General features: G+C 47.4%; 1 protein-coding gene across 1 annotated transcript in view; it reads right to left on the reverse strand.

The window, feature by feature from the left end:
• Positions 1 to 26,227, reverse strand: part of LOC140740168 (uncharacterized) — a 37,671-nt gene extending 11,444 nt beyond the window's left edge. Inside the window, exons 1-2 of the mRNA XM_073069142.1 lie at positions 26,180 to 26,227; positions 19,188 to 21,379 (exon numbers count right to left, since the gene is read on the reverse strand). Coding sequence (XP_072925243.1) covers positions 19,188 to 20,475 — 1,288 coding nt within the window. The 5' untranslated portion in view covers positions 20,476 to 21,379; positions 26,180 to 26,227. The remainder of the gene's footprint in view (positions 1 to 19,187; positions 21,380 to 26,179) is intronic.
• Positions 26,228 to 26,660: the final 433 nt, after the last annotated feature.

The following is a 26,660-nucleotide window of genomic DNA, read 5'->3' on the forward strand; positions in this document are numbered from 1 at the left end:
GAACCTGTCTTGAGGTGAACAGTGCAGGGGAGCACAGAAAGGGTGAGGGGTGTCTGAAGGGAGAGGAGGTGGTGAGGGAGTTTCGGGCTGAAAGGGTGATGGTTGGGGCAGAAGTGATGAAGGCTGAGGGAGGGTAAATGGGGAGATGAGGAGGGTGAGGGAAGAGGATACAGTGAAGTAGCAGGGTAGATGGTGGGGAGTGGAGGGTAAGGGAATGGGGTCAGTAAGACCAAAGAGCTGATTGTAAACTTCAGGAAGGGTAACACAATCCAATCCTCGCAGAGTGATCAGAAGTGGAGAGAGTAAGCAATTTCAAGTTCCTGAGTGTCAGGGTCTCTGAGGATCTAACCTGGTGCAAACATATTGATACAGCTATAAAGAAGGCAAGACAGCAGTATATTTCATTACGAGTTTGAGAAGATTTGGTTTGTCACTGAAAACACTCAAAAAACTTTGTACCGTGGAGAGCATTCTGACTGGCTGCATCACTGTTTGGTATGTAGTGGGGGGCGGGGGGGGAGGCTACTGCACAGGATCAAAAGAAGCTGCAGAAAGTTGTAAAATTAGTCAGCTCCATCTTGGGTATTAGCCTCCGTAACATCCAAGGCATCTTCAAAGAGCAGTGACTCAGAAAGGCAGTGTCTGTCATTAAGGACCCCTGTCACCCAGAGCATGCCCTTTTCTCACTGTTACCATCAGGAAGGAGGTACAGAAGCCTGAAAGCACACACTCAGTGATTCAGGAACAGCTCCTTCCCCTCTGCCATCTGTTTCCTAAATGGACACTGAATCAATGAACACTACCTCACTTTTTAAATATTATTTCTGTTTGTGCACTAATTTAATTTAACTATTTAATATACATATACTTACTGTAATTGATTAACTTATTTATTTTAATATATTATCATGTATTGCATTGTAATGCTGCTACTAGGTTAATATATTTCTCAACATATGCCAGTGATATTTAACCTGATTCTGATTCTGGTTCTGGTGAGGGGGGAGGAGATGGTGGAGAGTAGAGCATGGGGGAAGACATGGGGGGGGGGGGTAGAGGGTGGAGAGGGTAGATGTAGAATGCAAGAGTGCTGGAAGAGGTTGTGGAGAGGGTAGATGCTGGAGGGTGGGGTGAGAGGGCAAGTTCCATGTGTTAGGGTAGGGGATAGTGAAGAGCGGGTGTGGATGTGTGTGGGGGGAGAATGCAGAGAGTAGGGGAGATGATAGAAGGAGATTGGGAGAGTGGGAGAGGGGAAGAGGATATGAGAAATGGAGATGGAGGGGGATGGTAGAAGTGGCTGGGAGAGGTTAGGAAAGATGGTGGAGGGGTCAGTAGGGGAGCTGGAGGAGGAGAGAGTTGGGGGAAGATGGATGGCAGGACCGAAAGATGAGCTGGAGAACGTGAGGGGGAAGATGGACAACAGAGGGTGGATGCAGCACTGTCCCACTGTCACTGAGTTGGACTCAGCTAGCACCTGGTATTGTGTATTTAATATTTCAGTAATATTTGAGAAATATTGTAAATATGTTGTTTGATTAAGCATTCTTGTCTGTTTAAATAATTCACCACGGATTATATGTAAAAATAAGTGAATTGCATATGTCATGATGCTACCACATGATACAAAGTTAGACTCATATTTTAGACTCTTGTGTCTTTCTTTTAATTAGTTTACTGTCTTGGAGTTACAAAACATAACAGTGGCAACGAGGTATTTTTAAAACAAACCCAAGAAGCACAGCAAGACATCCGAGTTTTAAAAAAAGCACAGCACATGTTCTTCAAAGGGAAGACACGATTGAGTTTTAAAAAAAAGGCAGAAAATGGAAGAATTCATGGGTTCATAAACAGTAAATACAGGGTGGTGATAATCATTAAAAAAAAGAGCAGTAATAGCTGGTTACATCGGTAAACTTGATGTGTTCAATTGAACAATAGATAATTGAGTTTTGTAAACTTAACAGATTGAGCAGTATTTTTAAAAAAATGAAATAGTCAGTGAGGAGTAACAGTTTTGCTGAGTGCATTGAATTTAAAGACATGCCGTTTGCTTAGGAGTTAGATTGCTCCAACCAAACCGGCAGAAAGAAGCTTTGCTGATATTGTGAAAGTAATGCAGGATCATTTCGAACCAAAGCCGTTGTTGATTGCAGAACGCTTTAGGTTTCATAAATGGAATCAAAAGGAAGGGGAGTCCTTTTCAGCGTACATGGCTGAACTGGTGAGATTGTCTGAGCATTGTCAGTTCAGTGTTGGGCTTCATGATGCACTCAGAGATCATTTACTTCTGTGGAGTCTTACAAGAAAACATTCAAGAACAACTCCTTACTGAAACACAACTGCATTCAAAAGAAAATTTGAAATAGCTGTCATAATGGAAACTGCAGCCAGAGATGCAGTTGAATTTCAGTCAGGAATGAAGATTAAAATGAACAAAATTGCAATGTCTAAGCAGAACAAATTGTGTTACCATTGTGGCAAAAGCTCACATACACCAGATCAATGCAGGTTTAAAATTGAAACTTTCAGAAAATGCAACAAAATAGGACACATACAAAGAACATTCAGGACAGACAAAAATAAATGGACTGCACAGGGAAGAGAAAACGATAAATTGTCACGGATCAGTTTCAAAAAGAGCACCATGATGCACTCAGTGTACATGCCTGAGATTCATCTTCCCACAGGATTGAGCAAGAGGGAGAGAGAGAGAGAGAGAGAGAGCATTCCAACACAGTGACTTTCTTCCAAGTGAGTGAAGACCTCAGTATCTCCTGTTTTCCTACACTTGTTTTCTTTGCCTTTTATTCTGACAGGCACATATAAGCTCTGTGCTCTCAAAAGTTCACTTTTAGAGCCTCCCACTTACAAAGTACACCTTTGCCAGGAAGCAACCTGTCCCAATCCACACTTGCCAAATCCCTTCTGATACCATCAAAAATGGCCTTTCTCCAATTTAGATTCTCAAGCCAAGGACCTTATCTATCCTTATCTGTAGTTATCTTGAAACCAATGGCATTATGATCACTAGACGCCAAGTGTTCCCCTGCACAAACTTCTGTCACCTGCCCTGCCTCATTCTCTTAACGGAGATCTAATATTGTACTCTCTCTAGTTAGGACTTCTATGTGCTTATTAATGAAACCTTCCTGAACACCTTTGACAAACTACTTCCAATCCAATCCTTCAACAGAATGGGATTGGAAAGTTAAAATTACCTACTATCACAATCTTATGTTTCATGAACCATCTGTGATCTCTCTACAAATTTGTTCCTCTAAATCCTGCGGTCTATTGGGTGACATATAATATAGCCCAATTAACATGGTCATACCTTTCTTATTCCTCTTATTGAGGCCCAGAGCCATCAACCACTCCTCATATGGCAAGCCTTTCGATCCAGGAATTATTTTCATAAACCTCATTTGAATCCTCTCCAGTTTCGATACATGCTTTCTTCAATAAGGAGCCAAAACTGCTCACAATACTCGATGTGAGTCCTCACCAGTACTTTATAAAGCCTCAACATTATGTCCTTATTTATTTATTCTAGTCCACTCAAAACGAATGTTAAAATCACATTTGCCTTCCTCATCATCGACTCAACCTGCAAATTAACCTGCAGAGAATCCTGCACAAGGACTCCCAAGACCCTTGTACCTCTGATCTTTGAATTTTTTCTCCATTTAGAAAATAGTGAACACTTTTATTTCTTCTATCAAAGTGCATGACCATACACTTTCTGACTCTGTATTCCATCTTCCATTTCTTTGCCCATTCTCCTAATCTAAGTCCTTCTGTAGCTTCTCAACTTCCTCAAAACTACTTGCCCCTCCACCTATCTTTGTATCATCTGAAAACTTGGCCACAAAGCCATCAATGCCATTATCCAAATCATTGGAATGTAAGATAAAAAGAGGTGGTTGCAACATCGACCCCTGTGGAACATCATTAGTCAACGGCAGCCAACCAGAAAAGGTTCTCTTTATTCAAACTCTTGCCTCCTGGCTTTATCCATTTTAAATCTCCTATTCTCACTGTTAAGGGATCACTCTGGAGTTACGACATTAAGTGTAGCATAATTATGGATTACCTAGAATGAGAACCAGTTTTAGGAAATAAAACATTAACTTCCAACTGATGTTTGGTGGCCAGGGAAACCAATCATTCTGATTTTCCCCATTGACACTACATGGCAAAAAAACAACACATAAATGTCCCTGCTATTACCATTTGGTTATTAAAGCTATATCCTTGCCACTTCATGCACAGTCCATGAAAGGTTTGTTTAGTCACTTAACTTTCTGGTTAGTTATATATTCATGGAACCATCCTTCAACATGAGAACAAAAGAGATACATTTTGGCTGTGAGGAGTTTGTACTCATAGGCTTTCGAACAGATACCAGCATAGAATATTCAAAGTGGCTTTGTTAGTTGAGATATGTTGCTATTGTAAAAATATAACTCTGTACATTTACCAATGTTCAAAGTGTTAAAGTTAAGTAGGTGATTATAGCCATTGAAACTCATTTATTGTTATCTTTGTCCTGAAGAAGAATAAAACATCCTGTCAGCAAAGTGAGATTCCTCTGGGCACTCTCTCCTGAAGGTTTGCTGAGTGAACACAGATACAGCTTTCATGTGGCTCATTTTCAGTCTGTCGCAACACTCACATTTAACCCATGCCCACTAGTTTTAGACTCACCGACCCTGGGATAAAGATGGTCATCGTTCAGCTTATCTGTACCCCCTCATGATCAACAAGCTGTGCCTAGGGGAACCTGACTGAGTAAAAGAGATTGGAGACGATTTCATTGATGTTACATTACAGGAGCTGGGATATTCAAACCCCACTGTCCACACTGATCAGCTTTGGTCAGGCAGTAATGTAGATGCTTCTGCCTTCCTGGTAGATGTCCGTGTGATTTGCACCCCTGATAGGGAATGCCTTTTGTTCTCAATCTGTGTGTTCCTGGCTAGAACTAGGATTACCCTGTGGTATGTTTCTATTAGAACCTACTGGGCATCCACTTTGGTGAATAGTGACAGCCCCTACAGCCTAATAGATCAGACTATTAATGGATCCATTTAGTGTCTCAATGATTCAATTTAATATCAGAGAATGTATACAGTACACAATCTGAAATTCTTGTTCTTCACAGACATCCACGAAGCAGAAAAAAACCCAAAGGAATGAACAACAAGAATGTCAGAACACCAAAATCCTCCTCCCCCCTCCCATGCACAAGAGGCAGCAAAAGCATTGACCTTCCCCCTCACAACTCCCCCCACGTGCACTGGTAAAATCACTGAACCCCCACCACCCAACCTCGCAAGCAATAGCAAGGTCCCCAAAGGAACCATGATCTCGAGTCCATCAAAAACTAGTCCATCCCAGCACTTCGGTATCTCAGACAGGCTCTCTCTCACTAGCGAGGGAAAGAGATCGCTCCACCAAGAACGAGTGGGAGACCAGCAGCTTGCTGCTTCAATGTTATAATCTTCCGCATTGCTTCTCCGAGTCCCCCGACTCGAGGACCGACCGGCTCTCACTCACCATCAAAAGAGAGAGTGGTGAGACAGGATCAGCCTAGCACAGGGGCCTTCTTCTGAAACCAGCGCAATGCTTCGATTGTGTCCATGGGGCCACACCCCGAAGGCACATGTCTTCCAGGCCACAACTTGAGATATCGAAACGCCAAGCCAAACAGCGAGTCCGAGTCTGAGAGTACACTGCTTGTGGAGAACTGTACAGTGAGCTGCAACTGCATTCCATCTCTGTGTTAGTAACTCCTCGCACTCTCCCAGCTTCCTCCTTTTCACCTGATACTCAGTGTCCGTCTGTGACTTTCAATCAAAGGCTACCTGCGTTCTCAGTCTTTTTCCCTCTTGGCAGCTTGACAGCACAGAGCAGTGTTAACCCATGGAGTGCTCCTACTAGAATTGTCGTGCGGCAGTAACAAGAGTGAATAATTTAGCAGTTGACCGCACAGGAATGTGTCATTCAGCCCATCGGCTTTACGGCACACCAACCTCGTGCAAGTGGCAGTGCTGGGCACTCAGCTGCTTGGTAAAACTACAGTTAAAATAGAAGGCTGGAATAGGAACTTTACGGGATCGCTCCTCGTGCATTAAAAGTGTTCCATCAAACATTGTCCTGTGTGCTCAGAACTATAGTACAGGTGGCCTTGGCAGAAGCAAGCACAGCTGCCATGGTTAAAAGAAAACAGAGTCTGGGGAACTCACATACACTGCAGATTTAAAACTTAGTGAGGATTGCTAAGATGGGGAAAGTGCGTCAAGACCTCGCAGGGCACTGAAATCAGGTTGAGAATATCATGACTGCAATCAGCAGAGAGCTAATTGGTGAATGAGATGGTGCAAACTGGGAAACATATATCCATTTCCTTAAACTGTCAAGGATACACTGTCAGATGTGTTTTTTATTCTCTCTCGCTTTTATATATATACTGTACATATCCCATCACCTCTAGCTCTGTTCCTCCCATCCCTATATCTACGTGATCTATGTGTCCATCTGGTGCTCGGTATCACCTTTCACCTATGTTATCAACACCTTGTTCTCATTTTGCAACTTTACTGTAACAAGTCAATAGAACAGGGAGGATTGCCCAGTGGTATGTTTCTGTTTGAATGTCATGGCCACAGAAGGTAGAATGAATTATTTCCAGGTTTTTGCACAGTGAAAACCCATTTAGCACCACAGCTCTCTGACAGCTTTTGTGCTCCACATCGATCTCCTGCAACATGCATTCAGCTGTGCAGCGGAACAGAGAGGTCTGGAAACAGAATGTCCACAGAACCATTGGTTTGAGAGTAACAATGTGTCAGCTTTGTACTTAGGTGTCTGTGTCCCAAAACTGGAAAGAGCAGACAGCACATGAAGCCTTGGCAGCTGAAGGCACACATACAGTTGTGAAGGCAGTGAATTTGCTCATTATTGGCAGTACTGTATTAAGAGGTGGTCAGACATCACAGTGGCTTCATGTAATGGAGCCAGACCAAAGAGTGAACTGAAAATCATATGCAACACACAGAAAGCTGTACGAACTCAGCAGATCAGCTGGCATCTGTGGAGGAAATAGACAGCTGAAGTTTCAGGACTTGAAGGAAAGAGGGGAGATAGTCAGATAAAAGATGCCGTGTCTGATCCCTCAAGGTACTATGCTTTTCCTCTCTCTCACCTGAGAAGCACTTCTTCCCATAAATTCACTCATGTTTTTTAAATTTTGTGCAAATATGGATCTACTCTGGTATTTCTGTCAGAAATGAAGAATTCATTACTCTCGTTAGGGAAGCTGCATCCAACAGACTTGATATTAGGAATAGGTAGGACTGATTGGAGAAGTAAGTCTATTCGATGTTCAATGGAAATGGGAGCTAGACAGAATTATTCAGAATTTAAAACTTAGACAGAAAGCACAGTAACAACTTTTTACCTCTGTAACCAGAGGACAGTTTACACTCAAGAATAATAGTTTAGAGGGGATGCAAGGAAGATTTTTTTTTCGTTAAGTCCTTGGTGCAGAAGATTAAATTATATGGAATTCAGGGTGAGCTAGTCAGGTGGATACAAAATTGGTTTGGTAGGAGGAGGCATCATGGAGAGGTGTTTTTCAGACTGGAGGCCTGTGTCCAGTGGTATGCTGCAGGGATCAGTGCTGGATCTACTGTAAATTGTCATCTATATTAACCACTTGGATAACAATGTTGTTAACATGGCTAGTAAGTTTGTAGATGACATCAAAATTGGTGTAGTGAAGATCGAGGTAAATTATCCAAGTTCACAGCAGTATCTGGGCTAAGTTGGGAAGAGCATCAGGGTATGGTAAATGGAATTTAACTCAAAGAGTTGTATTTTGGCAAATTAACCCAGGACACAGTGAAGGGAAAGTGGAGTAGAACAAGGTGACCTGGGACACAAGAGTGAAGGGAAAGCGGGGTAGAACAGGTGACCCAGGGCACAGGAGTGAAGGGAAAGTGGGGTAGAACAGGGTGACCCAGGGCACAGGAGTGAAGGGAAAGTGGGGTAGAACAGGGTAACCAGGGTACAGGTGTGAAGGGAAATTGGGGTAGAACAGGATGATCTGGGGTACAGGAGTGAAGGGAAAGTGGGGTAGAACAGGGTAACCAGGGTATAGGTGTGAAGGGAAAGTGGGGTAGAACAGGGTGACCCAGGGTACAGGAGTGAAGGGAAAGTGGGGTAGAACAGGGTAACCAGGGTAGAGGTGTGAAGGGAAAGTGGGGTAGAACAGGTGACCCAGGGCACAGGAGTGAAGGGAAAGTGGGGTAGAACAGGGTGACCCAGGGCACAGGAGTGAAGGGAAAGTGGGGTAGAACAGGGTAACCAGGGTAGAGGTGTGAAGGGAAATTGGGGTAGAACAGGATGATCTGGGGTACAGGAGTGAAGGGAAAGTGGGGTAGAACAGGGTAACCAGGGTACAGGTGTGAAGGGAAAGTGGGGTAGAACAGGGTGACCCAGGACACAGGTGTGAAGGGAAAGTGGGGTAGAACAGTGTGACCCAGGGCACAGAAGTGAAGGGAAAGTGGGGTAGAACAGGGTGACCCAGGGCACAGGAGTGAAGGGAAAGTGGGGTAGAACAGGGTGACCCAGGGCACAGGAGTGAAGGGAAAGTGGGGTAGAACAGGGTAACCAGGGTACAGGTGTGAAGGGAAATTGGGGTAGAACAGGATGATCTGGGGTACAGGAGTGAAGGGAAAGTGGGGTAGAACAGGGTGACCCAGGGTACAGGAGTGAAGGGAAAGTGGGGTAGAACAGGGTAACCAGGGTAGAGGTGTGAAGGGAAATTGGGGTAGAACAGGATGATCTGGGGTACAGGAGTGAAGGGAAAGTGGGGTAGAACAGGGTGACCCAGGGTACAGGAGTGAAGGGAAAGTGGGGTAGAACAGGGTAACCAGGGTACAGGTGTGAAGGGAAAGTGGGGTAGAACAGGTGACCCAGGGCACAGGAGTGAAGGGAAAGTGGGGTAGAACAGGGTAACCAGGGTAGAGGTGTGAAGGGAAATTGGGGTAGAACAGGATGATCTGGGGTACAGGAGTGAAGGGAAAGTGGGGTAGAACAGGGTAACCAGGGTACAGGTGTGAAGGGAAAGTGGGGTAGAACAGGGTGACCCAGGGCACAGGTGTGAAGGGAAAGTGGGGTAGAACAGGGTGACCCAGGGCACAGAAGTGAAGGGAAAGTGGGGTAGAACAGGGTGACCCAGGGCACAGGAGTGAAGGGAAAGTGGGGTAGAACAGGGTGACCCAGGGCACAGGAGTGAAGGGAAAGTGGGGTAGAACAGGGTAACCAGGGTACAGGTGTGAAGGGAAATTGGGGTAGAACAGGATGATCTGGGGTACAGGAGTGAAGGGAAAGTGGGGTAGAACAGGGTAACCAGGGTACAGGTGTGAAGGGAAAATGGGGTAGAACAGGGTGACCCAGGGTACAGGAGTGAAGGGAAAGTGGGGTAGAACAGGGTAACCAGGGTAGAGGTGTGAAGGGAAATTGGGGTAGAACAGGATGATCTGGGGTACAGGAGTGAAGGGAAAGTGGGGTAGAACAGGGTAACCAGGGTACAGGTGTGAAGGGAAAGTGGGGTAGAACAGGGTGACCCAGGGCACAGGTGTGAAGGGGAAGTGGGGTAGAACAGGATGACCCAGGGCACAGGAGTGAAGGGAAAGTGGGTAGAACAGGGTGACCCAGGGCACAGGAGTGAAGGGAAATTGGGTAGAACAGGGTGACCTGGGGTACAGGAGTGAAGGGAAAGTGGGTAGAACAGGGTGACCTGGGGTACAGGAGTGAAGGGAAAGTGGGTAGAACAGGGTGACCCAGGGTATAGGAGTGAAGGGAAAAGTGGGGTAGAACAGGATGACTTGGGGTACAGAAGTGAAGGGAAAGTGGATAGAACAGGGTGACCCGGGGCACAGGAGTGAAGGGAAAGTGGATAGAACAGGGTGACCCGGGGCACAGGAGTGAAGGGAAAGTGAGGTAGAACAGGGTGACCTGGGGTACAGGAGTGAAGGGAAAGTGGGTAGAACAGGATGACCTGGGGTACAGGAGTGAAAGGAAAGTGGGTAGAACAGGGTGACCTGGGGTACAGGAGTGAAGGGAAAGTGGGTAGAACAGGGTGACCTGGGGTACAGGAGTGAAGGGAAAGTGGGTAGAACAGGGTGACCTGGGGTACAGGAGTGAAGGGAAAGTGGGTAGAACAGGGTGACCTGGGGTACAGGAGTGAAGGGAAAGTAGGTAGAACAGGATGACCTGGGGTACAGGAGTGAAAGGAAAGTGGGTAGAACAGGGTGACCTGGGGTACAGGAGTGAAGGGAAAGTGGGTAGAACAGGGTGACCTGGGGTACAGGAGTGAAGGGAAAAGTGGGTAGAACAGGATGACCTGGGGTACAGGAGTGAAGGGAAAGTGGGTAGAACAGGGTGACCTGGGGTACAGGAGTGAAGGGAAAGTGGATAGAACAGGGTGACCCGGGGCACAGGAGTGAAGGGAAAGTGGGTAGAACAGGGTGACCTGGGGTACAGGAGTGAAGGGAAAAGTGGGTAGAACAGGATGACCTGGGGTACAGGAGTGAAGGGAAAGTGGGTAGAACAGGGTGACCTGGGGTACAGGAGTGAAGGGAAAGTGGGTAGAACAGGGTGACCTGGGGTACAGGAGTGAAGGGAAAGTGGGTAGAACAGGGTGACCTGGGGTACAGGAGTGAAGGGAAAGTGGGTAGAACAGGGTGACCTGGGGTACAGGAGTGAAGGAAAAGTGGGTAGAACAGGATGACCTGGGGTACAGGAGTGAAAGGAAAGTGGGTAGAACAGGGTGACCTGGGGTACAGGAGTGAAGGGAAAGTGGGTAGAACAGGGTGACCTGGGGTACAGGAGTGAAGGGAAAGTGGATAGAACAGGGTGACCCAGGGTACAGGAGTGAAGGGAAAGTGGGTAGAACAGGATGACCTGGGGTACAGGAGTGAAGGGAAAAGTGGATAGAACATGGTGACCCAGGGTACAGGAGTGAAGGGAAAGTGGGTAGAACAGGATGACCTGGGGTACAGGAGTGAAGGGAAAGTGGATAGAACAGGGTGACCCAGGGTACAGGAGTGAAGGGAAAAGTGGGGTAGAACAGGATGACCTGGGGTACAGAAGTGAAAGGAAAGTAGGATACAACAGGGTGACCCGGGGCACAGGAGTGAAGGGAAAGTGGGTAGAACAGGGTGACCTGGGGTACAGGAGTGAAGGGAAAAGTGGGGTAGAACAGGATGACCTGGGGTACAGGAGTGAAAGGAAAGTGGGTAGAACAGAGTGACCCAGGGCACAGGAGTGAAGGGAAAGTGGGTAGAACAGGGTGACCTGGGGTACAGGAGTGAAGGGAAAAGTGGGTAGAACAGGGTGACCTGGGGTACAGGAGTGAAGGGAAAGTGGGTAGAACAGGGTGACCTGGGGTACAGAAGTGAAGGGAAAGTAGGGTACAACAGGATGACCTGGGGTACAGGAGTGAAGGGAAAGTGGGTAGAACAGGGTGACCTGGGGTACAGAAGTGAAGGGAAAGTAGGGTACAACAGGATGACCTGGGGTACAGGAGTGAAGGGAAAAGTGGGTAGAACAGGATGACCTGGGGTACAGGAGTGAAAGGAAAGTGGGTAGAACAGGGTGACCTGGGGTACAGGAGTGAAAGGAAAGTGGGTAGAACAGGGTGACCTGGGGTACAGGAGTGAAGGGAAAGTGGGTAGAACAGGGTGACCTGGGGTACAGGAGTGAAGGGAAAGTGGGTAGAACAGGGTGACCTGGGGTACAGAAGTGAAGGGAAAGTAGGGTACAACAGGATGACCTGGGGTACAGGAGCGAAGGGAAAAGTGGGTAGAACAGGATGACCTGGGGTACAGGAGTGAAAGGAAAGTGGGTAGAACAGGGTGACCTGGGGTACAGGAGTGAAAGGAAAGTGGGTAGAACAGGGTTTCCCAGGGCACAGGAGTGAAGGGAAAGTGGGTAGAACAGGGTGACCTGGGGTAGAGGAGTGAAGGGAAAGTAGGGTACAGGCACACAGTTTCCTGAATGTGGAGATATGGATGGACAGGATGGGGAAGGCAGTGTGTATCACTCAGGATACTCCTTACAAGATTTGCAACAAAATTGTACAAGTGTACAAGATGACGGCTCAGACTGCTGCATGCAGCTCTGGTCACCTGGGACAGTCACAGAGCACCACAATACCGACACTGCTCCTTCGGCCCGTCTAATCCATGCCAAAATATTATTCTGCCTCGTCCCATTGACCTACACCGAGACCATAGCCATCCATACCCCTCCCGTCCACATGATGATCCAATTTCTCTTAAATGCTGAAATGAAACCCGCATTTGCCACTTCTGCCATCAGTTCATCCCACTCTCCAACCACCCTGAGTGGAGATGTTCTCTTTAAATATTTCACCTTTCACACTTAACCTATGATCTCTAGTACTTCTCTCACCCAACCTCAGTGGTAAAAGCCTGCTTGTGTTTACATATAAAACCTACAGCACAATACAGGCCCTTCGGCCCACAATGCTGTGCTGAACATGTCCTTACCTTAGAAATTACCTAGGGTTACCCAGAGCCCTCTATTTTCCTAAGCTCCATGTACCTATCCAGGAGTCTCTTAAAAGACCCAATTGTATCCACCTCCACCACCGTCACCGGCAGCCCATTCCACGCACTTAACCATTCTCTGAGTAAAAGAAACTTACCTCTGAAATCTCCTCTGTACCTACTTCCAAGCACCTTTAAACTATACCCTCTTGTGTTAGCCATTTCAGCCCTGGGAAAAATCCTCTGACTATCCACACAATCAATGCCTCTCATCATCTTATACACTTCTATCAGGTCACCTCTCATCCTCAGTCACTCCAAGGAGAAAACCTATTCTCATAAGGCATGCTCCCCAATCCAGGCAACATCCTTGTAAATCTCCTCTGCACCCTTCCTATAGTTTCCACATCCTTCCTGTAGTGAGGTGACCAGAACTGAGCACAGTACTCCAAATGGTGTCTGACCAGGGTCCTATATAGCTGCAACATTGCCTTTCAGCTCTTAAACTCAACCCCACGATTGATGAAGGCCAATGCACCATATGCTTTCTTAACCACACAGTCAACCTGCACAGCAGCTTTGAGTGTCCTATGGACTCGGACCCCAAGATCCCTCTGATCCTTCACACTGTGAAGAGTCTTACCATTAATGCTCTATTCTATAGTTTGTCCTATCTAAATCTCTAATACTTTCGTATGCTCTATAAAATCTCCCCTCATTCTTCTATACGCCATGAAATAGGGTCCCAACAGTAATCAGGCCCTGTCTACCCTCATGTTTATCTATCTGGTCACTTTGAATACCTCCAAAACCTACACATTGCTGATTTCAGGCTCACAGCTCTATAACTTCCTGGTGACTTCTTAGAGTTCCTCCTACACAATAACATTAGCTATCCCCCAATCCTCCAGCACCTCACCCGTGGCCAAGGACATTTTAAATACCTCTGCTAGGCCCACTGCAGTTATTGCATTAGTCTTCCACATGGTCTGAGAGGACACCTTACCAGGCTCTGGGGATTTATCCACCTAATTTTCCTCAGGACAAGCACCTCCTCCTCTGTAATCCATAGCTGGTCCTTCCTGCTGCTTTGCCTTAGTTCACAAAGGTTGGGGTAGTTGGCAGTCACCGTTCTGGGGCAATTGACCATCATACATTTAAACACCGGCCACATTCTGTGCTCAAGAAGTTTACTGTTGTGTTAATCACTGCTGTCTACATCCCCCTGAGCACAAACATCAAGGACGCACTGGGAGAACTTTACAGGATCAGCAGCTCTCCACAAAACAAGCATCCAGACGGTCTCTTTGTAATTACTAGAGAGTTCAATCATCAGAAATGGGGGGGAGAAGGGGAAATCAGAGGGGTGACAGAATTGGGTTGGGGGCATCCCAGAGGAAGGGGAAGGTGATAGGGACATCCAGTGTCTGGAAAGGGAATGAGGAAGGGATCATCCCATAGACAGGGGTTGAAGGGGTCATTCCAGAGATGGGAGAGGAGGATCGTCCCAGAGATGGGAGGGAGGGGCTCTCAGAAACAGAGCGTGGAAAGGTTCGTCTTGGGGTGGGGGGAGGGATCATCCCAGAGACGGGTGTGGAAGTGGGTGGAAGGGGTCATGCCAGAGTTGGTGGGGAGGGGGAGAAATGGTACATCAGAGTTGGGCAGATGGAGATGGAAGGGGCGAACTGGGGCAGAGAGTGTCCCAGTGAAAGTGAAGGATTATTTCAGAGACAGGGACAGGCATAATGGATATCCCAGAGTAAAATGGAGTACCTCAGAGACGGGGGGCGGGGGGGGGGGAGAGTATGAGGGTGACATGCTAAGACATGGTAGAGGAGATCAGGAAAGAAGGCTTTCCAGCGATGGGAGTTGGGCACAAAATGGATGCCCTAGAGATGGGGAAGAGGGGGAGGGAATTCCCAGGGGCAGAAGGGTTTGAGGGAAGGGAGCCTCCAAGAGAGAAGGGGAAAGGGGTGAAGGTGAGGGGTGTAGGGGCAAATCATTGACAGGAAGGGGGAGACCAGAGATGGGGAGAAGGGGGTGACTGTAGGAGAATTGAGGGGGAAGAGCAATGGGGGGGAAGGTACGTCACAGAGAATGGGGACAGGGGTGGGGTAAGCCGGAAAAGGAAATGACCCAGAGGCAGGGAAGACGGGTGCAGATGGTGGGGGGTGTGTTGTAAAAGGGACACAGAGACAGGAGGAGGGGAGGAGTATCCCAGAGATGGGATGAAGGACTGACAGAAGGGGAATTGTGTGTTGTAAAGAATGGGAGGTGGGGTTGGAGAACTGCCAGAAAGGGGACAACACAGTGTTGGAAGGCAGGAGGGTGGGCAGGGGGACCCAGAGACTCGGGAGACTGCCTAAAAGACAGGTCAGACGGGGAAAAGGTCACCCTAGGAACGGGGTTTGGGTGGGATGTGAAGGTCCTGTGCTAATGATGTGAGGGAGATGTGGAGTGGGAGGTGAAGTGAGGCAACCCAGAAATGGGGCATACAGGGCTAAGTTGGCAACCTGGAGAAGGGGGGCAGGGGGAAGGGGTCTTTCAGGGATGAGGTGGGAGGTGGAAGAGGAGGCCGGCGGGGGGGGGGGGGGGGGGGAGGGTGGTGGTGGCGAGGCAGCATTCTAGAAAAGAGGAGAGCATGGATGTGTGCATCCCAGATACAGGAAACGAGGGGTGGACACATTGCAGAGACAGTGGATGCAGAGGCCGCATCCCAGAGAGTGAGAGAGAAGAAAAGGGTGAAGGAAGCTTCATAGAGATGGTGGGGTGGTGATGCTGTAGGGGGCCATCTTAGGGATGGGAGGTGTGACTCAGAGAAGGGAGTAAGGGAAAAGGGTGACGTGCCAAATGCAGAGGGAAGTGGTCATCCCAGAGATGGGCGATGGGGGGAGATGGGGAGAGGGGAAGGCCAGGAGTGTCCCAGTAAGAGGGGAGCAGGCTAAAGTTGTGTCCCAGAGCTGGGGGTTGGGGTGAAGATTGGGGAATGAGGGCATCCCAGACACTCTGTGGGGGGATAGAGTGAAAAAGTGGGCTTCCAGAGGGGGAAGGTGGTGTGGGGAAGGGGGTGTGATAGGAATCGGGGAGTGAAATGGGTGACTCACAGAGCCGGGAGGAGAGGAATGGGATGCCACAGACGCGTGTTCAGGAAGAGGAAAGGGGGCATCCCAGAGTCAGGTCTGGGAGTGGGGAAGGAGGAATTAGAGAGAAGGGGATTTGGAGGGTTATTCCAGATACGTGAGATGGGACTGACGATGACATAACAGAGACGGGGAGTACTGGGCATCCCAGAAATGGCAGAGAGAATGGTCATTCCAAGAAGGGAGTCTCCGATATACAGCGGGAGGGAGCCTTTCCTAAGATGTGGATAGGGGTCGCCCTGAGATGGGAGGGGGAGGGTATCCAGTGATGGGTTCGGGGGTGAGAGGAGGAGAAAAGGGATATCCCTTCATGACCAGGGAGAGGTGCCCCAGAGATGAGGAGGCTGTACAAGGATTCCTCGATGGTGGGAAGTGGGCATCATGGAGCTGAGAGGGTGGATGTGGGGAATATGGTAAGAGGGGAGGGGGATGTTCCAGACACGACTGGGGGGCAGGGGGAGAGGGGCTGTCCTAGAGACCAGATAGATGAGGGTGTCCAGAAACAGGATGGGGCTTTAGGAGGGACGAGAGGATGCACCCCAGAAGACTGAGGCAGTGAGACAGACTGACACAGTGACAGAGGGAGGGAGGGGGCAAGAGGGTAGTAGTGAGAGGTGGTAGGAGTGACACAGAGACAAGGGGAGGTGGAACCCAGAGAAGAGGGAGAAGGGAAACCCAGAGACAGGGTAGGGGGAAGGAGATCCAGAGATGAGGGAAGTAGGAGACCAATAGATGGGGGAGGGGGAATGGGAGATCTGGAGACAGGAGGGGAGGTGGAAAGGAGTGACCCAGAGACAATAATAAGTGGGGATTTAGAAGGAATGGGGTAGCTGTGACCCAGTGATGGAAGTTGTCAGGTTGGGAAAATGGGTGACGTAGAAACAGAGGGAAAGGTTGAGACCCAGACCGAGTGGGGGACTGAAGTGGTGGGGGAGGGAGTGATCTAGTGAAGGAGAGAGGGCGTAAAAGGGTGACAGATACATCGGGGAGAAAGGATACAGTCCAAAGATGAGGGAGGGAGGGGGTCAACAATACTGGGGGTTATCCCAGAGATGCAGGGTAGAGACAAATGAGTGACCCAGAAAGGGGGCAGGGGGGCATGTGAGCAAGCCAAGTACTGGGGACTGGTGAAAGGTTTGACTCAGAGATTGGGGGGGGGGAAAGGAGTGACCCCAAAATAGGGAGAAGGGGTTGGGATTGGTGGTGGGGAATAGAGTCCTAGAGAGCAGGTGATGAAGGGTCTCAGTCTGAAACATCAACATTTTATTACCCTCCATAGATGCTGCCTGACTTGCTGTTCCTCCAGCAGTTTGCAAGTGTAAATTGTGTGCAGCTTTCTTGGTTATTACTACCTGTAAGAATGTATCGTGCTAAGTATTCTATGCATGCAAGTAAGGCATTAGAAGCTGCACAAGATTTCAATTGGCCAACATCCATGTAAAATTGACAATTCTGCGCAGAATTTTCAGAGCAGTTCAGTGACAGGGGCTGGACTGTTGCCCCTACGCACAAGTACAAACGTAAATAAAGTTTGAAGGAAGAACGAATGCCAGATGTCAGAGACCAGTTGATCAGTGACGTCACTTCTTCATTCAGAGTGGTGACCATTGGGAACCTGTCCCTATGGGGGCAGCCGGAGGTGAGCAGCACGGATGGAGTTAAGGGAAAAGCCAGTGAACAGAGATAAAGAACTTCACGACTGGGTGATGCGAGGAGAAGGAACAGGAACACTGGCAGGGAGCAGAGGGGTAAAATGGTCTCTATTGTACATTAAGTGTACTGCAGTCAGTAGGGACAAGAGACACAAGATTTAAGATAGAACTGATTTATTTATGACAGATCCACAATATTTAACTCTAGTCCAATTAAAACTACTATCATTAGAACAAACACCTCCTGTGCCCAACGACCAGTGTTCAGTACCTGGTGTGGTGAACAGCAGCAATAACTGCAGAATCTGACACCAACAACCACACCTGTCTGATTACATCTCTTCCCATTCACAGAGCAGCTAACAACTGAATCCCTTCCCACACTCAGAGCAGATGAATGACTTTTCTCTGCTGTGAGCTCTCAGATGTCTCACCGGGTCAGATGTCATAGCGAATCCCTCCCACGTTTCAAACAGTAGCGTGTCTGATCTCCAGTGAAGATATGCTGGAGTGTTCTCAGAGTCCTGGTTCCAGTGGGTTTCAATGAGAAGTTAAAATAGGAAACTTCATTTCAGACACAAAGCAGATGCACATTTCAAGCTGATATGAGAAATGCCTTCTTTCCCATGGATTGGCAACTGATACACTGGTGTTACAAAGGAAATATCCGTTCACACCTTTAATAACTTGAAGACAATTTACAAGGTTTACCTCCAGGTTGGTTCATTCAAACCTCACCCCTACACTGAACACATGTCTGGGTTCTACTTGCTACAACTGGTGTGGTACCTACCTAGATGCTATCTAGCATCTCCAATGCCACATTCAAAGATTGATGGTATTCAAGTGCTGGTGAACTGAGATTCACAGAACTGAGTTGTTGTGCTTGAGATTGCCATTTACAAATCCTTTGCTTTTCCACCCTGTAACATTTTACAAAATACATCAATGGGTGAAGGGCTATCTCAGACGAGATAGTTTTGGTCTCCAAGGTGAGCTCTGACGTCACACTGTTACAGTGAGGCTCCATGCAAGTTAAGGGAACAAATTCTCATCCTCTGTCTCATCAGACTTCAGGTGTCTGGACTCAGCATCAACTTCCCTGGCTGCCTACCTATCCGCAGCAGAATGGGACAATCGTGCCTGTTGTCCATCTGTGATCTGGCTCAACGTGCCTCTGTCCATTGTTACAGCACCACAGCTCTGGGCATGTCCCACTGCCCTACTCGGAGTTCACGGTATTTACACAGCTGCTCCTGCAGACCTTCTGATCACTGTGACCTTGAGGTGATGGTCAATGGCAAAGTCAATGAATGTCAAGGGTAGGTGATTAGAATTTCTCTTTGCAGATTGTTAATGTGTGGGACATTTTGTGGTGTGAAATCTACAGGTCACTTGTTATCCAGGTACTCATTATCATTATACACCCAGACAGAATAGTATGAACAATGGTCTCACTTGGCAGAAGGATTCAGAACCAGATGACATTCAACAAAGATGATTTGCTAAAGAACCAAAGGTGATGCAAGGAGTTTGTTTATTCCATGCAGAATATTAAACTGCAGTCTTATTAAAGATAAACACCAGCAGAAGAGACTCCTCCCATGCCCAGTGCCCAGGGTGCAGAACTGGGTGTGATGATTAGCAGCAGTAATTGCAGAGTTCAACACCAATGATCACTTTTGAACTTGCCTCTGAATTCAGCAACTGTGATGGTTAAGTATCCAGCAGGCAGGATAGTTAAACTTTTTATCTCGTGTGGACTCGGTAGTGTGTCACAAGGTTGGATGACTGAGTGAATCCCTTCCCACATTCAGAGCAGATGAATGGCCTCTCACCGGTGTGGACCCGCTGATGCACGTTCAGCTGAAATGACCGAGTGAATCCCTTCCCACAGTCTGAGCAGATAAACGGCCTCACTCCAGTGTGAACTCGTTGATGTACCTTCAGCTGAGATGACTGAGTGAATCCTTTTCCACAGTTTGAGCAGGTGAATGGCTTCTCCCCTGTGTGAACTCGCTGGTGTGCCAGTAGGTCAGATGACTGAGTGAATCCTTTCCCACAGACTGAGCAGGTAAACGGCTTCTCCCCAGTGTGAATAGACTGATGTCTCTGGAGGTTGGATGAGTGTGTGAATCGCCTCCCACAGTCTGAGCAGATGAACGGCCTCTCCCCAGTGTGAACTCGCTGGTGTGCCAGTAGGTCAGATGACTGAGTGAATCCCTTCCCACAGTCTGAGCAGGTGAACGGTTTCACTCCGGTGTGAACTGACTGGTGTATCTGTAGGCTGGATGACTGAGTGAATCCCTTCCCACAGTCTGAGCAGGTGAACGGCCTCTCTGCCGTGTGAACACGCTGATGTGCCTTCAGTTGAGATGACAGAGTGAATCCCTTCCCACAGTCTGAGCAGGTGAATGGCCTCGGTGCAGTGTGAACTCGCTGATGCACCTTCAGTTGAGATGACAAAGTGAATCCCTTCCCACAGTCTGAGTAGCTGAACTCCGCAGTATGAAGTGCCTGGTGTAACAATAGGCCGGATGATTGAGTGAATCCCTTTCCACTCAAAGCCCTCTCCCCGGCGTGAACTTGCTGATGTACCTTCAGTTGAGACTGAGTGAATCCCCTCCCACAGTCTAAGCAGGTGAACGGCCTTTCTCCAGTGTGAACTGACTGGTGTGTCTGTAGGTGAGATGACTGAGTTAATTCCTTCCCACTTAAAGAACAGTTGAACTGCCTCTCTCCTGTTTGAACTTGCTGGTGTGTCTGTAGGTTGGATGGCTGAGTGAACCCCTTCCCACAGGCCGAGTCAGTGAAAGTCCTCTCTCCAGTGTGAACTTGCTGATGTAGCTTCAGTTGAAATGACCGAGGAAATCCCTTCCCACAATCTGAACAGATGAACAGACTCTCCTCAGTGTGAACTGACTGGTGTGCCAATAGGTCAGATGATGAAGAGAATCCCTTCCCACAGTCTGAGTAGGTGAATAGCCTCTCTCCAGTGTAAACTGACTGGTGTGCCAACAGTGGAGATGACTGAGTGAATCCCTTCCCACAGTCTAAGGAAGTGGAACTGAACAGGTGAACGGAACAGGTAAACGGCATCTCCCCAGTGTGAACTGACCTGTAGGCCAATAGATCAGATGACCAAATGAATCCCTTCCCACAGTCTGAGCAAATGAATGGCCTTCCCCCAGTGTGAACTCGCTGATGTACCTTCAGAGATGATTGAGTGAATCCCTTCCCACAGGCTAAGCAGATGAACAGCCTCTCCCCAGTGTGAACCGACTGGTGTGTCTATAGGCAGGTTGACCGAGTGAATCCCTTCCCACATTCAGAGCAGTTGTACAGCCTCTCCTGAGTTTGAGCTCACTCGGGTGTCAGCAGATCGCATGACTGAGTGAATATCTTCCCACACACAAAACAGCTGGCTGGTCTCTCCCCTCTGTGAACTCACTGGTGTGTCTGCAGTGGGTTGAGTGACTGAAACTCTTCCCACGGTCTGAGTAGGTGAACGACCTCTCAATGTGTGAACTTCCTGATGGATCTTCAAGCTGTATGACCTCTCCCACACACAGAGCAGGTGAATGTCCACTCCCCACTGTGAACTCACCGGTGTGTCTACAGGTCAGCTGAGCAAGTGAATCCCTTCCCACACTGAGAAAAGGAGAATTATATCTCCCTGAAGTCAGTTCTCTGGCGATTCAGAAGTCAGACATAGTCAATCCCTGTGTAGTTGAAGAACTGATCTCGAGTGAACAAATGCTGGTGTGCTTCAGCACCCCGGTTCCAGTGGGATTTCACTGAGTTACAACAGAAAACTTCAGTTCAGACACAAAGCTCGTTTTCATTTGGGATGAGACACTTCTTCATCTTCAAGGATCAACAACGGATATATTGGTATCACAAAGGAAATATCTGGTCACTCCTTAAATATCTGGACTGAGAGAGCAAAACCGACATGTTGCTGTGTTTGAATTCCCATTCAAAATTCTTTGGGGTTTCTAACCTGTAAAAAGATTTACAAAAGACATCAATGGGTGAAGGACAGCATTTCAGATGAGATCAGTTTAGTCTCTATGGTGAACTCTGACACAACACTGTTACAGCAAGGTTGGAGGAACAAATCATCTTCTAACTGGGCACGGATCAGGCTTCTGGACTGACCATCAAATTGTCTCACTGTTTATCTGTCTCTATCAGAATGGGCCATTTCTACCAGTCTTCAAATTGTGACTTGGCTCAGTTTGTCTCCCTTCATTAGTATTATTTCAAGTTCTGATCATGTCCCACAGCACTACAAAGAACACATATCACATGGCTGCTCCTAGAGGTTTTCCAGTTACTCTGTCCCAACCCACCCTCCCCCCGATGACTGACAGCAATGCCAATGAAGGTGAGGGGGTGGGGGCAGTCGTCTTTCTCATTGGAGTGTGACACCTTCGTGATGTGAAAGCTACAAGTCACTTGTTAACCAGGACAAAGGTGTTTGATATCATTATCTACCCAGTGAGAATGGTATAAAACATGCTCTCATGGGTAGGAAGGCCCAGAACAACAGGAGGGGGAACAATGGTGATCTTTTCAAGAACTAAAGCTGATGGGAGGGTTTTGTTCCTTTTTCTCACGCAGCACTAAATGACATTTTCAGAAACATGAGAACGTGTGCATATACTGGAAACTCAAAACAACTCACACAAAATGGTAGAGGAACTCAGCAGGTCAGGCAGAATGTATGGAAATTAATGAACAGTCAAGGTTTCAGGTGATGACCTTTCGGGCGATGGCCAGAATATGAACGTGGGGGAGGGGAAGGATGATAAACTAGAAGGTTCCAGGTGAAGCCAGGTGGGTAGGAAGGGGAAAGGGCTGGAGAGGAAAAAATCCAATAGGAGAGAGGAGGAGGAGGTGATAGGCAGGTAGATGTGGTAAGAGGCCAGAGTGGGGAAAAGAAGCAGAGGGCAGGGAGGAAGGATTTTCTTTTCCCATCAGGTTGGAGGCTACTCGGACGGAATACAGGCGCTGCTCCTCCATCCTGAGGGTGACCTCATCTTAGCGCAAACGGAAACCATGGACCAACCTGTCGGAATGGAAATGGGAATGGGAATTTAAATGTTTGGCCACCGGAAAATTCTGATTTTGGTGGATGGAGCGGAAGTCCTCGACAAAGTACTCCCCAGATTTACGACGGGTCTCACCACTGTAGAGAGGATCGCACCGGGAGCACCAGACACAACAGACGAGCCCAGCAGATTCGCAGGTGAAATGTTGCCTCACTGGAAGGACTGAATGGAGGTGAGGGAGGAGGTGAATGGGCAGGAGTAGCACTTAGGCTGCTTACAAGTACGGGAAGAAGATTAGGAAGAAGGGATGAATGGACAAAGGAATCACGTGGGAACAATCCCTATGGAAATTTCATTTTCAGTAACTTGAAGGTAGACTGGTCAACCAAGATGGACTTAGAGCCACATTTTTGTTCTGAGTTCCTAATCCTTGGCTTTAGATATTTGGAGTTTGGGAGCATCTGAGAAATTCATCTGCCCCCATTCCCTCCGCCTGTGATTCTAAATATACCCTACCGACTGGCGGGTGGGGGGGGAGATCACTGGAAGTGTCACCAATCGCTGTCACTAAACGAGAAATCCATCTTCAGCCACAGCCCTAGCGATGTGCATGCTCAAAAACTCCCAGGAGCCCGGGTATGGATCTTTGCGCTGAGAGAAAGTCACAGAGTCATAGAAAAGTACAGTACAGAAACATGAGCTTCAGCCTATCTAGGCCATACTGAACCATTTAAACTGTCTACCACCAGTGACCTGCGCCGTGACCATTGCACTCCAGACCCCTCCCACTCGTGTACATATTCAAATCGAGCTCACATGCACCACTTACGCTGGCAGCTCGTTCCTCACTCTCACCTTCACAGTGAATCAGTTTTCCATCATGTTCCCCTTAAACCTTTCACCCTTAAACCATGACATCTAGTTGTACTCCCATCCAACCTCAGTAGAAAAAGCCTGCTTGCTTTTACTCTATCTACCCCTCATAATGTTGTATACCTCTAACAAATCTCCTCAGTTCCCAGGAATAAAGTCCTAAGGTTATAAGACCTGAGTTTTCCTTATAACACAGGTCTTCCAGTCCTGGCAACACCCTTGTGGAATTCCGCTGTGCACTTTCAACCCTATTTACGTCTTTCCCATGGGTTGGTGACCAGAACTGCACACAATACTCCAAATTAGGCCTCACCAATGTCTCATACAACTTCAACATAAATTCCACCTCCCGTGCACAATTCTTTGATTTATGAAGGCAAATCTGCCCAAAGCTTCCCTTATGATGCTGTCTACCTCGGCTGCCACTTGCAATGAATTATGGACCTGTACTCCCAGATCCCTTTGTTCTTCTGCATTCTTCAGTGCCCTACTGTTCACTGTGTTAGACCTACCCTGGTTGGTCCTACCAAAGTACAGCACCTCACACTTGTCTGCATTAAATTCCATCTGCCATTTACCAGCACATTTTTCCAGCTGATGCAGATTCCTCACAGGCTATGACAGGCTTCCTCGCTGTCCACTACACCCCCAGTCTTTGAGCCATGCATAAATTTGCTGATATAGTTAACAAATATATTATTTGTCATCCATATCAATGATCTATATAATAATGGACCTAGCACCAGTCCCTGCAGTACTCCACTAGTCACAGGCCTCCAGTCAGAGGCAACCCTCTACCACCACTCTCTGGCCTCTCCCACAAAGCCAATGTCTAATCCGATTTACTACCTCATCCTGAATGACAACCGACTGAACCTTCTTGATCAATCTCCCATGCGGGACCTTGTCAAATGCTTGTTAAAGTCCATTAGACAACATCCACCGCTTTGCCTTCGTCAACTTTCCTGGTAACTTCCTCAGAAAACTCTATAAGATTGGTTAGACATGACCTACCACACACAAAGTCAAGTTGACTATCCCTAATCTGTCCCTGTCTATCCAAATACTCACATATCTGATCCCTCAGAATACCTTCCAATAATTTTCTCACTACTGACATCAGGCTCACCAGCCTATAATTTCCTGGTTTATTTTTAGGACCTTTCTTAAACAGCGGAACAACATTAGCTATCCTCCAATCCTCGTAGCTAAGGATGCTTAAATACCACTGCTAGGGCCCTTGCTATTTCTGGGCTTGCCTCACACAGGGTCCAAGGGAACACCTACTGACTTATCCACCCTAATTTGCCTCAAGACAGCAAACACCTCCTCCTCTGCAATCTGTATAGAGTCCATGACTTCACTGTTGCTTCTATAAACTCTGTGTCTATCTCCTGAGTAAATAAAAATGCAAAAAATCCAATTTAAGATCTCCCCCATTTCATTTGGCTCCACAATCAATTGCCATTCTAACCTTCCAGTGGCCCAATTTTGCCCCTTGCAATTGTTTCGCTCTTAATATATCTGTAGAATCCCTTAGGATTCTCCTACTCCTTGTCACCTGCGGCAACCTCATGCCTTCTTTTAGCCCTCCCGATTTATTTCTAAAGTGTTTTCTTGCATTTCTTGAACTCCATAAGAACCTCCTTTGTTCCTACCAGTCTGTGCCTGCTCTGCACTTCCTTCTTTTTCTGAACCATGGCCTCAACATGTCTTGAAAACCAAGGTTCCCTAGATCTATTAGCTTTACCTTTTATTCTGGCAGACACATATAAGCTTTGTACTCTCAAAATTTCACTCTTGAAGGCCTCCCACTTACCAGGTCCGCCTTTGCCAGAAAACCACCTGTCCCAGTCCGCACTTGTTAGATCCTTCCTGATACCATCAAATTTGGCCTTATTTTTTACAATTTAGAATCTCAGCCCTCGGCCTAGACCTATCTTTTTGCATATTTACTTTAAAACTTAATGGCATTATGATCACTGGATACAAAGTGTTCACCTACACAAACTTCTATCACCTGCCTGTCTCATTCTCTAATAGGAGATCAAGTATTGCATGCTTTCTTGTTGGGACTGCTATGTACTGATTGAGGACATTTTCTTGAACACTTTTGATAAACTCTATCCCACCTCGTCCTTTTCCCAGTCAATATGTGGAAAGTTAAAATCACCTACTATCACAACCTTATGTCTCTTGCAACAGTCTGGATCTCCACAAATTTGTTCCTTTCAATCCCGCGGACTGTTAGGTCGTCTATAATGTATTCCCATTAACGCAGTCATACGTTTTAAAAATATTCCTCAATTCCACCCATAAATGATTACTAGACCAGTTCTCCAGTCTTCCTTGACATTTTCCCTAACGTGTAACGCCACTCATCCTCCTTTAATCCCTCCCGTTGTATCGCGTCTAAAACAACGGAATCCCGGAATACTGAGCTGCCAGTCCGCCCCTCCTGCATCCAAGTCTCACTAATGTCTACAAAATCACAATTCCAGACATTGATCCATACCCTGTCTTTCCTGCAATACTTATTGTATTGAAATACACGCAGCTCAAAACAATAGTCGCACAGCCCTTTGATTCCTGACTTTGTCTGAGGTCTCAACAACATCTGTCTCCACTATATGTTCTGGCACTCAGGTTCCCATCCCCCTGGAACCCGAGTTTAAACCACCACCCCCGGGCAGCGCTAGCAAACCTTCCCGCTAGGATATTAGTTCTCCCCTCCAGTTCAGGTGCAAAGGGAAAGTACCGGCACTGTCCCGGGATGCGGGCCCACGGTGTGTCCGGAGCTCGCGGCTATTGTCCCTCTGTCGCAGTGCGGACGCTGATGCTGATGAAACCCCCGCCCAGAGACCCGCTCCTACCTTCTTCTTCTTCTGCTTCTTCTGGTAATGTTTAATGGCGGTTAGCAGAGCAAAATCAGGTGCATTACCGCCACCTACTGAGTTGGAGTGTGGAGCAGAGACACGAAGTACATCCACTAAATTCCGCCCCCTCAAAAAAGAACCTCAAATAATATCAAAAAAGTCAAACGCGTACTTCTATTCATTATAATGGCAGTGCTAACCGAATAAACTTTCCATGTTAGATTCCGTCTGCCGCAAAGATCTCAATTTAGCAATTAGATATTTCTTTTTACACCTCATAGGAACCGCATTTAGACAATATATGCTGCAGTTTCTTCACCATCTCAGACAGGAATACTGATAATCTGATAATCTTTTCTTAATAGTCACCTGTGGAACATAAGCTGTGCGGATATGCAGGATTCCATAATATCTGATTTGTATATATTGCACATATTGTGCCGTTGATATGCAATCAATCTTCATGTTGATCTTTTCA

The sequence above is a fragment of the Hemitrygon akajei genome, chromosome 16 (assembly GCF_048418815.1).
Source record: "Hemitrygon akajei chromosome 16, sHemAka1.3, whole genome shotgun sequence".
Classification (NCBI taxonomy): Eukaryota; Metazoa; Chordata; class Chondrichthyes; order Myliobatiformes; family Dasyatidae; genus Hemitrygon; species Hemitrygon akajei.